The 16,428-nt window shown below is 43.4% G+C and overlaps 1 protein-coding gene and 1 pseudogene across 2 annotated transcripts in view; both read left to right on the forward strand.

Moving 5' to 3' along the window:
* The first annotated feature begins 633 nt into the window (after window positions 1-633).
* Window positions 634-1,288, forward strand: LOC113121989 (general transcription factor II-I repeat domain-containing protein 2B-like; annotated as a pseudogene).
* Window positions 1,289-9,028: 7,740 nt separating this feature from the next.
* The window catches only part of LOC113121548 (protein NLRC3-like), a 100,435-nt gene continuing 93,035 nt past the window's right edge, over window positions 9,029-16,428 (forward strand). Inside the window, exons 1-5 of one of the 2 annotated variants that reach the window (XM_026292146.2) lie at window positions 9,029-9,077; window positions 10,175-10,296; window positions 11,316-11,420; window positions 11,622-11,783; window positions 11,934-12,053. In XM_026292146.2, the coding sequence (XP_026147931.1) occupies window positions 11,653-11,783; window positions 11,934-12,053 (251 nt within the window). In that variant the 5' untranslated portion in view covers window positions 9,029-9,077; window positions 10,175-10,296; window positions 11,316-11,420; window positions 11,622-11,652. Of the gene's footprint in view, window positions 9,078-9,231; window positions 9,703-10,174; window positions 10,297-11,315; window positions 11,421-11,621; window positions 11,784-11,933; window positions 12,054-16,428 lie in introns of those variants that run through there. The other variant, XM_026292147.2, reaches the window with a different exon arrangement.

Genomic DNA, 16,428 nt, shown 5'->3' on the forward strand with positions numbered 1-16,428 from the left:
GTGAAGACGACTGTTGCTGATGAAGTGAGTCTCTGTGACCTCTGGTTTCTGACCTCTGCTCTCTCTGCTTCTCTCTGAAGGTGGAAGTGATGTTCTTTATAAAGCTGGACCTGGACCTGAGTCTGGATCTGTGTCTAAACCTGACTGATCATGTCATGTACAAATATTATGAGTATTATATACTGTATGTGTGGCCTAATAAAGTACTTTTAGTGTAAATATAAGATACTTGGACATTTGTACTTCGTCCAAACTCAGTCACATCAATCATCATCTCCACATATGAATCTGATCAAAACCTACAAATCAATCAGTAACTGGTCCCAATGAAAACAAGAGGTTGGATTTTTCTCAGCTTGGTGTAACTGTTACTGACTGTGGCGCCACACACAGCACAAACAGCCACTATAATGTTTTCAATGTGCTAATGAAGCTCCAGATGATTTGTGGAATAAAGGCAGGTGATCAAATCCAGATCCACAGGCTAGTCTACATTACATTGGCAGTATATGGCAGTTTGCCTTCAAATATGAAGCTCTGGTCAGGACATGAAAGACTCCGCTCAGTTTTGGATTTTGATCAGAGGGATTAATGACAGTTTGGAGATAACGGAGGAGGTTTTGGTCATGGAATCCCTAAAAGCAAAAACACGGGGAGAGGACATGGATGACAGTGTCGGCGGTCACCGAGGGGCACAAGCCGCCTTGGAGGACTCTCGCCAACGGGACCACAGATGGATCGCCAAATCTGACGGGAAAAAACGTGGGGCTGCTCCAAAGACTCCAGGACAAGGTGGATGAGGACAACCCTGAGCAGGAAGTCATTTTTCTACACTGCATCATTCACCAGGAAGCGCTGTGTAAATCCGTATTGCAGCTCGACCACGTGGTGAAGCCAGTTGTAAAACTCGTTAACTTCACCATCGTCAGTTTCTTCAGTCTCTTGATAAACTGATGCTGATCACAGGGACTCGCTTTCTAATCCTGATGTCCGCTGGTTGAGTTTAGAGAAAGTCTGTCAACAGGTGTGGGAGCTGAAACAGGAGATCATCTCATTTTTGAAGCTACTTGGGAACGCTGACAATTGTCCTGAGCTGAGTGACACAGATTGGCTTTGCGATTTAGCTTTTGCTGTAGACATCCTGACACACATGAATGAGCTGAACGTAAAGCTCCAAGGGAAAGACCAGTTTGTGCATGAAATGAGCCTTCAAAACCAAGCTGGCTTTATTCTCAGAGCAAATGGCAGACAAGTCCTTCGCTCATTTCCCCACACTGGCTCTGTTTAAAGAGGCTCTGCAACATGGGAACAAACACAGGAAATCACTGGATGACCTACATGAAGGATTCTGAAGTCGGGTCTCTGGTTTTGGAAAAGTTGACAAATCACTTCAGCTGGTGTCACATCCCTTCTCACAAGACCCTGAAACGGCGCCACAGGACTGATGGCGGACTGATGGATCTCCAATGTGACCCCATCTTGAAGGAGAAGTCCAAGTCTCTTAAACTGGATGAGTTTGATGCTTCATGAAGCACAGCCAAATGTCCAAACATCCAGAAGATGGCACAGAGGATGCTGGTGTTGTTTGGCTCTACGTATGTGTGTGAACAGACTCTTAGTGTGATGGACACCAACAAAGCCCCCCACAGATCCCAGTTGAGGGATGAACACCTCAGATCTGTTCTGAGAATTGCCACAAAACTAACACCAGACTTGGATGCTCTGGCAAAAATGGGTGATGGACAACACTGTTCCCACTAAAAGGGAAGTCCATTCAAACTAGAATGCTTTTTTTTCTCTTTATGTTTGATATGTATGCATCTGGTGCTGACCCGGCCCGTCTGTCACATTTTAAAAGTCAATGTGGCCCCTGAGCCAAAACCTTTGCCCCCCTGCTATAGATGAAGGAAACAACAACAGATATGTGGCTGTCACAAGGGAGTTCATACACTGAGCCTTTAATGCTGCTGGTCCTCAGCAGAGGTGGACAGGAATGAAGTAAATGTACCTGAGTACTGTGTTCAAGTCCAGTTTGGGAGAATTTCTACTTGAGGAGCATTTTTTGGGGAAACCTTTTACCTTGACTCCACTACATTTGAAAGATCATACTTAATACTTATTCTAATCTCTATTCTTGTGTTGTCAAAAATCCTAGTAATTGTCCAATAGAAATATCATTGTTGGACATTTCCAAAAGCTGAAGTGATGACCTCAGTTATTAGTTAGAATATGTGTCACTCCATATATTTCTCCAATTGTAAAAAGTGAGGAATAGAACAAAGCTGACTGATTGATTCATTGGTGAAATCCAATTAGTGGATCGGTCGATTGTTGTAATAATGGTCAGATGAATGGATGATCAAAATAATGGTTTGTTGCAGCCCTGTCAGTGGGATCAGGAGGCTTACCAAGATATTGTATGTCCCCCATTGGAAATCAAATATTGTGTTAACATATGTAGACTATAAGATAATTGGTTTCTGATGCATCTATAAATACATAGATACAGTGGGTACGGAAAGTATTCAGACCCCCTTAAATTTTTCACTCTTTGTGTCATTGCAGCCATTTGCCAAAATCAAAAAAGTTCATTTTATTTCTCATTAATGTACACTCAGCACCCCATCTTGACAGAAAAAAACCAGAAATGTAGAAAGTCTTGCAAATTTATTAAAAAAGAAAAACTGAAATATCACATGGTCATAAGTATTCAGACCCTTTGCAGTGACACTCATATTTAACTCACATGCTGTCCATTTCTTCTGATCCTCCTTGAGATGGTTCTGCTCCTTCATTGGAGTCCAGCATTAAACTGATTGGACTGGTACTGCCCAAGGAGCTCAGAGACAGAACTGTGGCAAGGCACAGATCTGGCCAAGGTTACAAAAGAATTTCTGCAGCACTCAAGGTTCCTAAGAGCACAGTGGCCTCCATAATCCTCAAATGGAAAAAGTCTGGGACGACCAGAACTCTTCCTAGACCTGGCTGTCCAGCCAAACTGAGCAATCGTGGGAGAGGAGCCTTGGTGAGAGAGGTAAAGAAGAACCCAAAGATCACTGTGGCTGAGCTCCAGAGATGCAGTAGGGAGATAGGAGAAAGTTCCACAAAGTCAACTATCACTGCAGGCGCTTTATGGCAGAGTGGCCCGACGGAAGCCTCTCCTCAGTGCAAGACACATGAAAGCCCGCATAGAGTTTGCCAAAAAACACATGAAGGACTCCCAGACTATGAGAAATAAAATGCTCTGGTCTGATGACACCAAGCTTGAACTTTTTGGCGTTAATTCTAAGCGGTATGTGTGGAGAAAACCAGGCACTGCTCATCACCTGCCCAATACAATCCCTACAGTGAAACATGGTGGTGGGAGCATCATGTTGTGGGGGTGTTTTTCAGCTGCAGGGACAGGACGACTGGTTGCAATTGAAGGAAAGATGAATGCGGCCAAGTACAGAGATATCCTGGAAGAAAACCTCTGCTCAAGACCTCAGACTGGGCCGAAGGTTCATCTTTCAACAGGACAATGACCCTAAGCACACAGCTAAAATAACAAAGGAGTGGCTTCGGAACAACTCTGTGACCGTTCTTGACTGGCCCAGCCAGAGCCCTGACCTAAACCCTATTGAGGATCTCTGGAGAGACCTGAAAATGGCTGTCCACCAACGTTCACCATCCGACCTGACAGAACTGGAGAGGATCTGCAAGGAAGAATGGCAGAGGATCCCCAAATCCAGGTGTGATAAACCTGTTGCATCATTCCCAAGAAGACTCATGGCTGTACTAGCTCAAAAGGTGCTTCTACTCAATACTGAGCACAGGGTCTGAATACTTATGACCATGTGATATTTCAGTTTTTCTTTTTTAATAAATTTGCAAAAATTTCTACATTTCTGTTTTTTTCTGTCAAGATGGGGTGCTTAGTGTACATTAATGAGAAATAAAATGAACTTTTTTGATTTTGGCAAATGGCTGCAATGACACAAAGAGTGAAAAATTTAAAGGGGTCTGAATACTTTCCGTACCCACTGTATACCTGACTATTGACCCCCACAGGAAATAGTTGTATCAGCTGTTAAATGGGTCTGGATGGACTGTTTTTAAAGGTGCCATTTAAGTCCTTGTGCCCACGCTGTGTTATATTTAGGTGTCATACAACACTTGTTCTTACAATAAGTCAGTTATTTCTTCCTATATGTCTGTTTCTTACAGCAGCCACTTTAGTCAACTTTGTGGAAAGGTTGGTGACATCAGCTCCTACACCATGTCCACCTGCAACGGCTCCCACCATTGCAACATCCTCCAAACAGTCAATGATCACAGGCTTTCCCAGAGAGGACTCATTAAAAGCTGAGGTCCTGTGGTGTTTGAACATGATGGACTCTCTGCTCTTTCAATTCCAGTGAAGGGACAGGTCAATGAAATGATGTGACCTTTCACCTATGACATCATTTTGAGATTCCCAGGTTCAGTACAGCAAAGTACCAAATGCCAGAGTTTGATTGACAGTCACAGATCTGTATGCAAAGATTTGTGTTTGTATGATTTTATGTGCTTCAAAATGATTTCCCAGTCAAAGGAGCTGCTGAAATCTGACTTTGTGGTGACTGTACATTTGAAAACACACATAGTGTCACCCTCAACTCTACACAAGAGAGAAGAGCAGTGGAATTTCTGTGGAGGAGCTCCAAGCCTGTCAGAGCAGCACTGTGCAAAGTAAGACTGTCCATCTGTCTGCTGATGTCCTGGTCTCTGAAAACAGGACGTCTTGTTTCATCCTGTGGTTGTTCTCTCACACAGCATCGACATTTAAGATGATTAGAAACGTCACAAAAACCTTTTCTGTCCTCAGATTCTTTCTCTGGTCTCAGTGTTTCTTGTCTTCCAGTGGACTCTGGTCTGCAGGAGGTTTTAGATCAACATAAGACCAGTCTGAGGAAGCGATGTGAACGTGTGACTGAAGGACCTGATCCAACAGGAAGTGGAACCCTCCTCAACAGGATCTACTCTGAGGTCTACATCACAGAGGGACAAATAACTTGGAATATTTTATCAAGAAAATGTACTTGTACAGAGGACTGGATCAGTCGTGACCTGACCCCCTCATTGGATCAGTCCTAACCCGACCCCCTCACTGGATCAGTCCTGTCCTGTCCTCTGCTGTAGCACTGTGGTGATGAAGTGTCACCTTGTATTTCTCACAGCTGACAGGATCCACTAGAGGGCAGCAAAGACCAGAATATGCCTGAGCCTGACTGATGTGAACACTAATATCCTGCTGATATTTCCTGTGTGGTACCAAAAGGGCCCGTTCTTATTCATCACATGGCTCCTGCTCCTTCACCTACTTTGACTTTATGCACATGATGTTCTAGTTTTTTCCCTTTTCCAAACTGTGGATTTGGGAAATGAGCAGCACAAATGGTGAACTAGAAAAATGTCTCAATTGTGTCAATGGAATCGATTTTTCTTCAGTCTCAGTAAATTGAAGTGTGTAATATTTCCTGTCAATCTAATGATTGTCTTTACTTTAGGAATAATCCACTTTCTCAGACGTCATCAGGAAAAAGTCTGATGCCAAACTAAGATGAAATATCATGGAAACTGGAATAACATCATCAACCAAATCAACAGGTTGGTTCAACAAATTGTTTCCTAACTTCCAAGGATGTTTCCAGAAAAGATTAGTGAGAGTTGCTCTAAGTAGATGAACTGAACACTCAGCTCCTTTATTTTCTAAACTAAATATTGGGATCATTTTTGATCTTCATGTATATTTCACATGTAGTTTATCTCCAAATGTCTGAATCAGCCTGATTTGGTGTCTCAGACTTTCCAATGATTGTTTCCAGTTGAATTATTCAATACACACATAAACCAGTGCAGTGAAGTAGCTACAATAAAGAATCATTGGAGATTTTTCAATCTGATCTGACTGGACAAGTTTGCAACAACATAATAATCTTTGACATTTATTCATGTCTCATGTTGTTTCTTTTTATTGGTTGGATTTTGAAATTCCTTCTGTTGAGACGTGATGATCAAACCTTTGGAGTTTTTGATCTTCGCTGTACAAATCTTTTTTTATTCTTGTGTCTTTTAAACCTTCATATGATCCATTTATTGTCCAAACAAATCAATACAAATGCAAATATTTCCTAGAACGACATTATTTAGTGTTTGTTACAGCTCCAGTGCAGACACCTGGGACTTGAATCTTGTTTCTCTATATTTCAGATCTACTCATTCTAATATGTTAGTCTGAAGATGGAGCATGTCTGCATGTTAAATCTGAACATTTGGAATGAGCTGAAAGTGAACAGAGTCCTAACTCTCCCTGTGATTCAGATGAAACACATGGCTCTTTCCAATGAGCCTCCTCCATTATTATTAGCTGTTAGCTACAGGAAATGATGCTGCAGCTTTAATCTCACTTCACAGAAACTCTGTGCTGTGAAAATGCTGCAGAAACATGTCATTGATGGTCTCATCTACTTTTCCAGTGGGAATTAGTGGTTGACCTTCAGTCAACGATCTCTGTTAGCTTCATGACATGAGGTGCACATGGACCTGCCCCCTTTCATCACCTGTTTTTAGACCAGTAGAGTTGAAATCTTGGTAGAACTCAGAGCTGCACAGGTTTTGGCATCTGGCTGTGAATATCCATCCATAAGAAACATATTGTGTGTCAATCAGCTGGGGACACAAACTGACATTGATTTGATTCAGCGTCTTAACGGTGAGATGGTGTTTAAGGCCCCACAGGAAGTCCTAACATGAGTCTAATCAGATCTCTGGAATCCTTTAAAGTCCAGAAAACAGATTGAATCAGTGCTGCCTGGAGGTTTATCCATGTCCACACAAACTCATGGTCCTCCATGAAAACAGACACATGCAACATTTCTTTGGTCTCATTATGATGCTGATGCTGAGAGAAAGAAAAAAGGATTTCTACATGAGCCTTTGAATCCAACGATCATCCTTCACTGCTGTTTAATGCACAGTGGTCTCTGCATTTGAAGCATCAGCAGCACGACATGTTTTCTGTGAAATATCTGAGAGCTTTTCTTTTCTGGGCTAAATCCTTCTCCAGGTGTTTTTCTGCCTATTGAGAAGTTGTTGTTGACATGTCCCAGCTGATGTTCAGACAACAAACTGAGGTCCAGCTGGAGTCAAGGAGACATGAAGGTGGACCAGAAGGTGTTTTTCAAAGCCCAAGGAACAGCACATTGTCCTCACTGTTCACTGTGAGTTTAGAAAAGAGCAGCCTGCCACGTCTTTATTGTTGTTGTTACTGGACAATATAGAGTCTTAACAATAAAGATCTTTGTTATGGACAGAAGCTGAAGAGACTGATGACAACAAGGAAATCATAGAAGCTACTTCCTCCTCCTCTAAAGTGTGAGATTAAAGTCCTTGTCACACTTTGAGCTTTGAGTTCTTCTAATTCTTCTTAGTGAAACAATGAATGAAAAACACATAATGACATCAAAACTAAAAACAAACTCAATTTCAAAGATCCAATGAATATTTTGGCAGGATTGACATTTGAATTCAATTTATTTTCAAACAACAAACTATAATGACTCTAATTATTACTTCTAAATGAACTACAGAAGAAATCTCATATATAGAGAAATGCTGTGCAGTCCAAAGTCCAAGCTTTGTCTCTGTAATGTAGTTCTGTAGAAAGTAGCAGTGAATGGTAGAAACCAAATAACCAAGTGTTGTTGTTTGTTCCAGCCACTAGATGGAGACACAACATTGTCATTTGATGTCACTTTCTTCTCACTGGCCTTAGTTTGTGTGTTTTTGGCTTTTTCACAGAAAAAAAAAGAGAGAGCAGCACTTAAAATATTAAAATAAGAGAGACTTAGAAATAGAAACCTCAAGTTTCAGGCTCTTTAGAGCAGAAGGTCCATGGATTAACTTCACTTCTGTAAAAAATTATTCACAGGGTAAATTGCTGTGACTAATTTAAAATGGGTTTCTTTAACTTTAGGAGCAATAGGAAAGGAGAGATAGAAGGAAAAGGATTTTTTACACAAAGAAATATCTAAACAGTCCCTTGAATAACATGAATTAAAGTCTCCAAAAGTTTTTTGTTTGAAAATCGAATTAAAAACTTTGTTATTACATTTCTTATCCAACAAATTAATGACACCCACTTTTAGGGCAGACAAGGCAGGAGTTACCAAGGAGTATTGTAAGGAGCCCTGAATCAACTGGAGTAAGGCCATTGGAAGAGCTTTGCATAATATGTCATAATCTTTCTTGGAAACTACAAGATTAAATCTAATTTAAAATTCTTCTAAGGAAAGTAGTTGGCCATTGGAATTTAAGATATCAGTAACAAATTTAAAGTCGTTATTGTACCAATCAGATTTAAAAACTGACTTCCTCTTTATAGTAATAGCCCATTTATTCCACAGCAGTGCATTATGGGGTGAAAAACTGTGGGACAATAACATTTTGCCAAAATTAAGGGCTTGTTTTTGGAAATTAGATAATTTGACAGGAATTTTTGGGATCTCAAAATCACATTTAAGCAGAAAATCAATCCCTCCAACCTTATTAAACAAACTACTGGGAATGTGGTACCATATTGATTGAGGCTGGGAAATACAACCTTTAAGCCATTTGGCTCTAAGAGCTGCAATAAAAGATTCAAAATCTGTGGCTTTTAAACCCCCATTTTCATAGGAAATACTCGGGGTCCACAGGGACTGGGCAACAACAGGCTTCCCCCCTCTTATCGCGATGCTTTGGTTGTAACGGGAGGTTTTACAGTAAATCACGTGGGACGAAGCATTCTGACCTCAACCGTTCAAAGTAAAGGTCGCCTCTATTTTTAAAAGTCTTTAAAATAAGGAATGGCATCAAAAATGCCCAGAATGCACCGCGGTGCAGTGTCTCTGACTGTGACATCTTATTTATTTATTTCCGGTCCCCCTCCACCCCCACCGAAGTATTTTTAGACGTATAGAGGCGAGGCGAGGCTTTTATTGTGAAGGAGCTGGACAGGAAGTGTGGTGGAGTAGCGGGGCAGCGTTGTTTTTCAAACTAATACTTTGTGAGGCAGGGTAAGTTCGACTCTTATTTTCTTTATGGTTTCACTGTCCGAGGCTCCAGTTCAGGGTCCAGGTGGACTATGTGCTGGTCTGGTCCGTGGTCTGAGGGGCAGCAGTTTTTATATATTGAGGATTTTTGCTCAGTAGTTTCTGTGAAAGTTGAAAGTCCGAGTCGTGTTGAAGAGCTGTCGTCCTGTTTCCTGTGAGTTTCTGGAGACGACAGCTCTGGGACCTTTCTGGGAAAAGTGCGTCAGAAACAAAAAGTAGATCCAGCCTGGACTTTAGTTTGACTGACGGAAACTTGGCTCATATTGACCTGATCAGGAATCAATAAGCGAATCAATAAAGAATCGGGCCAATAGGCAGAATTAATACTGGTCCTGGTCTCAGTTCCCATCCCTACTTATACACAACATTTAGGTATTTGTCTTGTAGTATTAGGTGGAGTGCTTTAGAGTAAATAGTCACATTGTGTGTGTTGCTGTGTTGGATTTAATTCATGTTGTCCACTTGTTGGTACCTGGACCCTCAGAGTACCAGCTGCTGGGACCATGTCCTGGCCTTTGTTGTGTAGTGGGCTTGGGGTCCTGGATGGACTGGTCTTTCTGCAAATACACTAAAAGGATTGGAGTGTAATGTGAGTACTAACTAACAGTATATATCATAGTTTATTTGCTGTGTACTTCAAAGTGTACTGCAAATACACAAAAAAGCAGGCTAGAAGTATATAAGTAGTACCTGTAAGTTCAGTACCCAGTAGAGCTGCAGTACAACATTAAACCCAGATCAGAGCGGATAGTGTACTCATGTGTGTATAGTGGTACTGCTGTAACCACAGAGTCATGTGACTTCCTGTGGCCCAGCAGGAAGAGTTCAGTCAGCTTTAAAGACAGTTGCTGTGGTGCCTACTCTGAGTCCACTGGACTCTGGCTTCATGTTCGTGTGCCTGGACTTCCTGTTTTGTGATTTTGTTACTGCGTCACTTGAATGGCCTGGTTCAGAAACTTTGAAACTTCCTGTCTTTGAGCATTTGTGGATTCAGAGCTCTATAAACAGTCAATTGATCAGTGATTGATGTGAAATCAATAAAACCATGTTTGTGTTTGCAGAGGTCAGTACCACAGACAGAGACCAGTGTCCAGGATCCAGCTGTCTGTGTGTGAAGAGGGACTGGTCCAGACTTGATCCTGTGACCTTCAGTCCTGAACTCAGACCCTGAGACTGTTTGTCAGTGAGTCAGCGACTGTTTCTTCCTTTTTTACAGCCACAGTTCGATTGTGATTGTGCTTGTTTGTTAAAGAGCTGCTGACAGTTGCAGATCCATCTCAGCCAGCTCAGAGTAAAACCCATTGTCCAGTGTGCATTCAGTGAAATACTGGCCCCATGAGGGCCCTGGATTCAGGTCCACACATGTTCCACATACATGTGGATATGTATAGGGGCTCTAAGAACAGAGCCAGAGTCTGAGCCAAACTCCCAGTTTCTTCTGTTTGAAGGGCCATATTTCTAGTTAGTTTCAAAAACTGAAGCAAAAAGATGCAAAACAACAACAAAGAAATGAACAATGAGCATAAAATGACACCAAATGCCTTGAGATTCAGTCAGTGGGACAGGAAACAAAGAACCACAGCTGTTTTTTCTTCTTTGGACTGAAATATGATGGAACAATTTCATTTGCCATCAGTGGATCGACTGATGTTTCTGCTGTGATCTGTAGTTTTCCTGAGTTGAAGTCCCTCCAGCTGCAGCTCCAGATGTTCTGGCTCCATCTAGTGGCTGAAACAAACAACAACACTTGGTCAGGCTGAAACTCTGAGCTCAGACATTTTCCACCTGACAGAGCTGAGAGGAGATCTGGCCACGATTCAAATCATCAGGACTCAGTGAATTTCCAACCAAATATGTCCTGATGACACAGGAGACTTTTCAGACCAAAGTCTTTCATATGTTCTGAAGGAAACACTGATGTTCCTGTAGGATCATGTTTAAGATCAACTGAAAGCAGCTGCTGAAAATTGTTCAGGGAGCTGCTGACAGACACACAGCAGGGAGGGACATTCCAAAATAAAAGTCTGCTCCAGATTCACTGACAGTTGTTGGACAATTACTTTAATAAGGACTGGGATACTCCTCTGATAGTCCAGAGACATGTTCACCCCTGAGACCACCAGGCCTCTGGAAGGACCATTTCAACTGTGAGCGACTCTGAGAACTTCCTGTGATGTTGTTGACTTCCTGTTTGTGTTGCAGACCGTCCACTCACTGCCACATGTGAAGAAGAACAAAGTGTGAACTCAGACTCCATTTTAAAGTCCACAGAGAAGAAGAAGGAGGAAACAGGAAGTGGGAAGCAGGGTGAGTGTTAATATGCCACCTGCACATATTGATCCATCTCATTGATGAATGTTGGGATTGAGTCTGGTTTAGACTTGTGTTTCCTGACGTCACAGTCACACTGTGTCTCTGGGATGGTTCCATCAAACTAATGTCCAATCAATAAGAAGCTGCTGCCGTTACATTGGGACAGCTGACTGGATTTGCTTCTCTGGTCTCCAGGGTCCCTGGTTTCCCTCTCAAACCACAGAAGATGAGTCTTTGTGGGGGGGAAGAGGAGGACAGACCAGGGTCTCCAGGATCCAGCTGTCTGTCCATGAAGAGTGACTGGTCCAAAGATCGGCCTCCCGACTTCAGTCCTGAACCTGGACCCTCAGACTCAGGGTAAGAGACAGTTTCTAGTGTAAACTGAGCTGAAGATGAGTCCATGGTCCAAATGTCTCTGTCAGTCCATGGACATGTGGAGTGGACACAGTTCACTACTCAACATGTATGGACATTTAGATCCAGCTCATTAACTGTTTGTGTTTTAAGAGGGGGGTACCCCAGAGAGAGACCAGGGTCTGCAGGATCCAGCTGTCTGTCCATGAAGAGTGACTGGTCCAGAGAGCGTCCTCCAGACTTCAGTCCTGAACCTGGACCCTCAGACTCAGGGTAAGAGACAGTTTCTAGTGTAAACTGAGCTGAAGATGAGTCTGTGGGCTGGAAGACAAAATCCTGATCCACTAACATCAGGTGTCCTTTCCTGTGATTCATTAAAAAAACCAAAACAATGCAGTGCTGTGGTGCAGGAGACCCATTGGCCTCCCTTTGAGCTGCACTCTATGGTTGAGAGGAGATATACAACTTTAAATATATATAGAATATATCAAATTTAGGCTGTGGGCAGAAAACTGACTTTTGTGCTGGAGGATCAGATATTTAGTCCGAAAAAACCTGTTTCCTGGAAACATTTCAGGCCGACTGACACCAATCAACATATTTGTGGTTGGAATTTCTAAGAGACCGTGTCAGTAGTTGGTGTAGTCCCTGACAGAAACAATAGACCGAAGCTCTTCATCTGCATTTAAATGCAGTCGTCAGAAGGAATTCACAGCTTCCAGGTGGAAAACCATCTCCGTGGTAACGGCCCCTCCCCCTGCACACCTCTGTTGACTGGTTGGTTTTTTCACTGCAGTTCACAGCGAGTGAGAAAGGACGTGAACATCCAGTCTAGAGCGTCAGCTCCAGCTGCAGAGCTAACGTGGTCAGTTCTTAGTATTATTAAATGTCTCTGCATCACTTTGACTCTACGCAGCCAAAGCAGGTCCACAAAGGATGGAATATGAGACCCAGCTCAATACTGTGCAGCACAGTAGTTCACTGAGCCAACCAGTCCCAATGAACACAGCTGCTTTTTGGATGCAAACACATGTGCAGCGTTAATGTTAATGCGTAAGATTGTGGCACCAATGAGGAACAGCCCATTAAAGAAACAGAGCTGTGCTTTATGCTCTGCTCTCTGATCATGGTTTAGGTTTGGTGTCTCTGTTTGTCGGCCGCTTTTCTGACTGATTATTAAACTCATAAAGCCTAACACGGTCTGGGCCGGAACAGACTCCACCATCTGGCCCTTCTGTCAGTGAACATAGATGGTCTCAGTAGTATTGATTCTGAATTGATCAATGATCAGTTGATGTTGAAGGAAGCCCAGTTTGAATCAGCCTGTGTTATCACAGTCCAACCTGTTTCTAGATTCCCCTCTAGAGCTTTGTTGTATCAGCATTAACACAGTGTCATTCATTGTTTATTGTGCAGGGCTAAGGATTTACTTTGTCTGTGCAGCACCTGCATCTGCTACCATGGAAATACTTTCTGTGTCTCCATGTGCCACATCAGATTCCTCCCCCTCCTCCAACGATGCAGGCAAAGTTCTGCTTTCAAGTCTAACAACACGACTGAGAGTAGATATTATTTTATTGATGAGCTGAGCTATTGTTCAATTCTAATATCTGATCTTATCTAGCATGTTGATTCTGTGGCCTATTTATTCAGTCGCTCTGTTGGACTCTGCCTGCAGACTTTAAAAAAGGTGAAGATGCTCATGATGTCACAAAGACATTTAGACAGAAGTTTACACCAAACTGCTTGGAAGGTAGTAAGTCCTGTAGCCACAGGACGACCTGCTGTAGGTCTCTCCAACAACATGGTCATGACATCAGTATCAGCTGCCTGGACTTTCTGAAGGCTTGTGTTTCAAACCATTTCCCACAAGTGTGTAGCATAAAGAGACGTGCAGTCAGCTGGAAACAAAGTCCTCTTAACAGCAGGCCTGGATAAGGCTGCACTGACAACAGCACAGATTTCTTCCAGCATTAAAGAAAACCTGTCTCTTCTAATGTGAGACTGTGTTACACAAACTGAACCTCCCTTTGCTGTTGTCCTGGATTGGATCAATGCAGCAACACTCTGCCCATCCTGGACCCAAACAGGAAGCAGTTTGTCACTTTAACGCTTCAGTTGATTGACAACACACACACACACATAATAATGAGACTAAGTCAAACTAAAGCAGTTGAGGAAAGAGAAACACATCTTTCCACATGTGGAGCAGCTCCGGCCTCTGGCTGTTCTAAATAGAGCTCAGCCTGTGTCTACAGTGGTAGTGACTGAAAACATCCTAGTTGTTCCCAGCGTTATGTTTGCAGTCCCCTGGTGCTGCTGTTGCATCAGGAATGCAGTGGTTGAAACCCTTCCAAAAAACTCCAACATGCAGTTCTCCTTCAGTTTCCTGCTGTTATTGTGCAGCTTTGCAGGGATTGATCCACTTCCAGACGTGGTGTCATTGATGCACTTTGGAAAAGGAAGTTGGTTCTTTTTCATTGAGTTAGTAAAATGATTCCATCTCCTTTGTTCAGACTGAGGAGTCTCATTGTTTGATGACTTTATTTCTGCTGTCACATGGAAATGTTTCTGTCTTATCACTTTTTCTGTTTCTCACCACATTTCTCTTCTTCTCTCTTCTTTCTTTCCCTCAATGAACATCTCACTGGATCATCTTGATGTTGAGCTGCAAACCTTTTCAAACTGACAAACTCAGTGTTGAATGTTGATCAGATTCCAAACTTCATGATCAGCCAGTTCAGCTGTGGAGGAAAACTGATTTAAAGCCAGCTGGGAGACAGCTGGGAGTTTCCAGCTTCTGTCCAGTCAAACAATAAGAAAGTTTCCACACTCAACATGTCTCCACCTCAACTAATCCCAGTTTGCTTCATGTCCACAGGGACAGGACCAGGACTCAGGTCTCTGAGGAGCAGCGGCTGTCCAGCTGTTCTTTGTGTCAGGACGTCCTGAAGGATCCAGTCTCTACCAGCTGTGGACACTGGTTCTGCAGACAGTGCATCACCTCATACAGGGACCGGTCTGGTTCAGCAGGAGACTGTCCCTGTCCCCAGTGTGGAAAAAGACTCAGAACCAGTAAGACCCACCGATTGTTCTACATTTGAGTTGGTCCTTCACAGTCGAGATTCTGTGTCACACAAATATCTATTTGATTGGACCCTTTTTCTTGTCTTCCAGTGGACTCTGGTCTGCAGGAGGTTTTAGATCAGCATAAGACCAGTCTGAGGACGAGATGTGAACGTGTGACTGAAGGACCTGATCCAACAGTAAGTGGAACCCTCCTCAACAGGATCTATGCTGAGCTCTACATCACAGAGGGACTGAGTGAAGAGGTTAATACCCAACATGAGGTCAGGCAGCTGGAGACCACTTCCAAGATGGAGACCCTCCATGACACTCCAATCAAGTGCCACGAGATCTTTAAAGCCTCCCCTGACCAGCAGAGACCCATCAGACTGGTTCTGACCAACGGCGTCGCTGGTGTTGGCAAAACCTTCTCAGTGCAGAAGTTCAGTCTGGACTGGGCAGAGGGCTTAGAAAACCAAGATGTCAGTCTGCTGGTCCTGCTTTCGTTCAGGGAGCTGAACCTGATCAGAGATGAGCACATCAGTCTTCTCAGGCTGCTCCATGTTTTCCATCCAACATTACAGAAGGTCACAGCAGAGCAGCTGGCTGTCAGTAAAGTTCTGTTCATCTTTGATGGCCTGGATGAAAGCAGACTGTCACTGGATTTCAACAACAGGAAGGTGGTGTCTGATGTCACACAGGAGGCCTCGGTCAACGAGCTGCTGACAAACCTCATCCAGGGGAATCTGCTTCCCTCGGCTCTGGTCTGGATAACTTCCCGACCTGCGGCGGCCAATCGGATCCCTCCTACGTGTGTGGACAGGCTGACAGAAGTCCGAGGCTTCACTGACACCCAGAAGGACGAGTACTTCAGGAGGAGGTCCAGGGATGAAGAGCTGTCCAGCAGAATCATCTCCCACATCAAGGCATCCAGGAGCCTCCACATCATGTGTCAAATCCCAGTCTTCTGCTGGATCACTGCTACAGTTCTGGAGCACATGTTGACCACAGAGCAGAGAGGAGAGCTGCCCAAGACCCTGACTGACCTGTACTCACACTTCCTGCTGGTTCAGACAAACAGGAAGAAGCACAAGTACCATGAGGGACATGAGACGAGTCCACGGCAGCTGACGGAAACTGATGGGAAGTTCTTCTGAAGCTGGGGAGGCTGGCGTTTGAACATCTGGATGAAGGAAACATCATGTTCTACCAAGAAGACCTGGAGCAGTGTGGTCTGGATGTCCCAGAGGCCTCGGTGTACTCAGGAGTCTGTACAGAGATCTTCAAAAGAGAGTGTGTGATCTTCCAGAAATCAGTCTACTGCTTTGTTCATCTGAGTGTTCAGGAGTTTCTGGCTGCAGTCTACATGGTCCACTGGTACACCAACTGGAAGACACATGTCGTGAATAAGTTCTTAGAACTTACTCTAGTTGACTTCCTGTTGAGAGCCATGGAAAAATCGCTGAAATGTAAAAGTGGCCACCTGGACTTGTTTGTCCGCTTCCTTCATGGCCTCTGTCTGGAGTCCAACCAGAGAGTCTTAGGAGGCCTTCTGGGTCAGACAGAGATAGTCCAGAAACCC

Source organism: Mastacembelus armatus, chromosome 20 (genome assembly GCF_900324485.2).
Source record: "Mastacembelus armatus chromosome 20, fMasArm1.2, whole genome shotgun sequence".
NCBI classification, from domain to species: domain Eukaryota; kingdom Metazoa; phylum Chordata; class Actinopteri; order Synbranchiformes; family Mastacembelidae; genus Mastacembelus; species Mastacembelus armatus.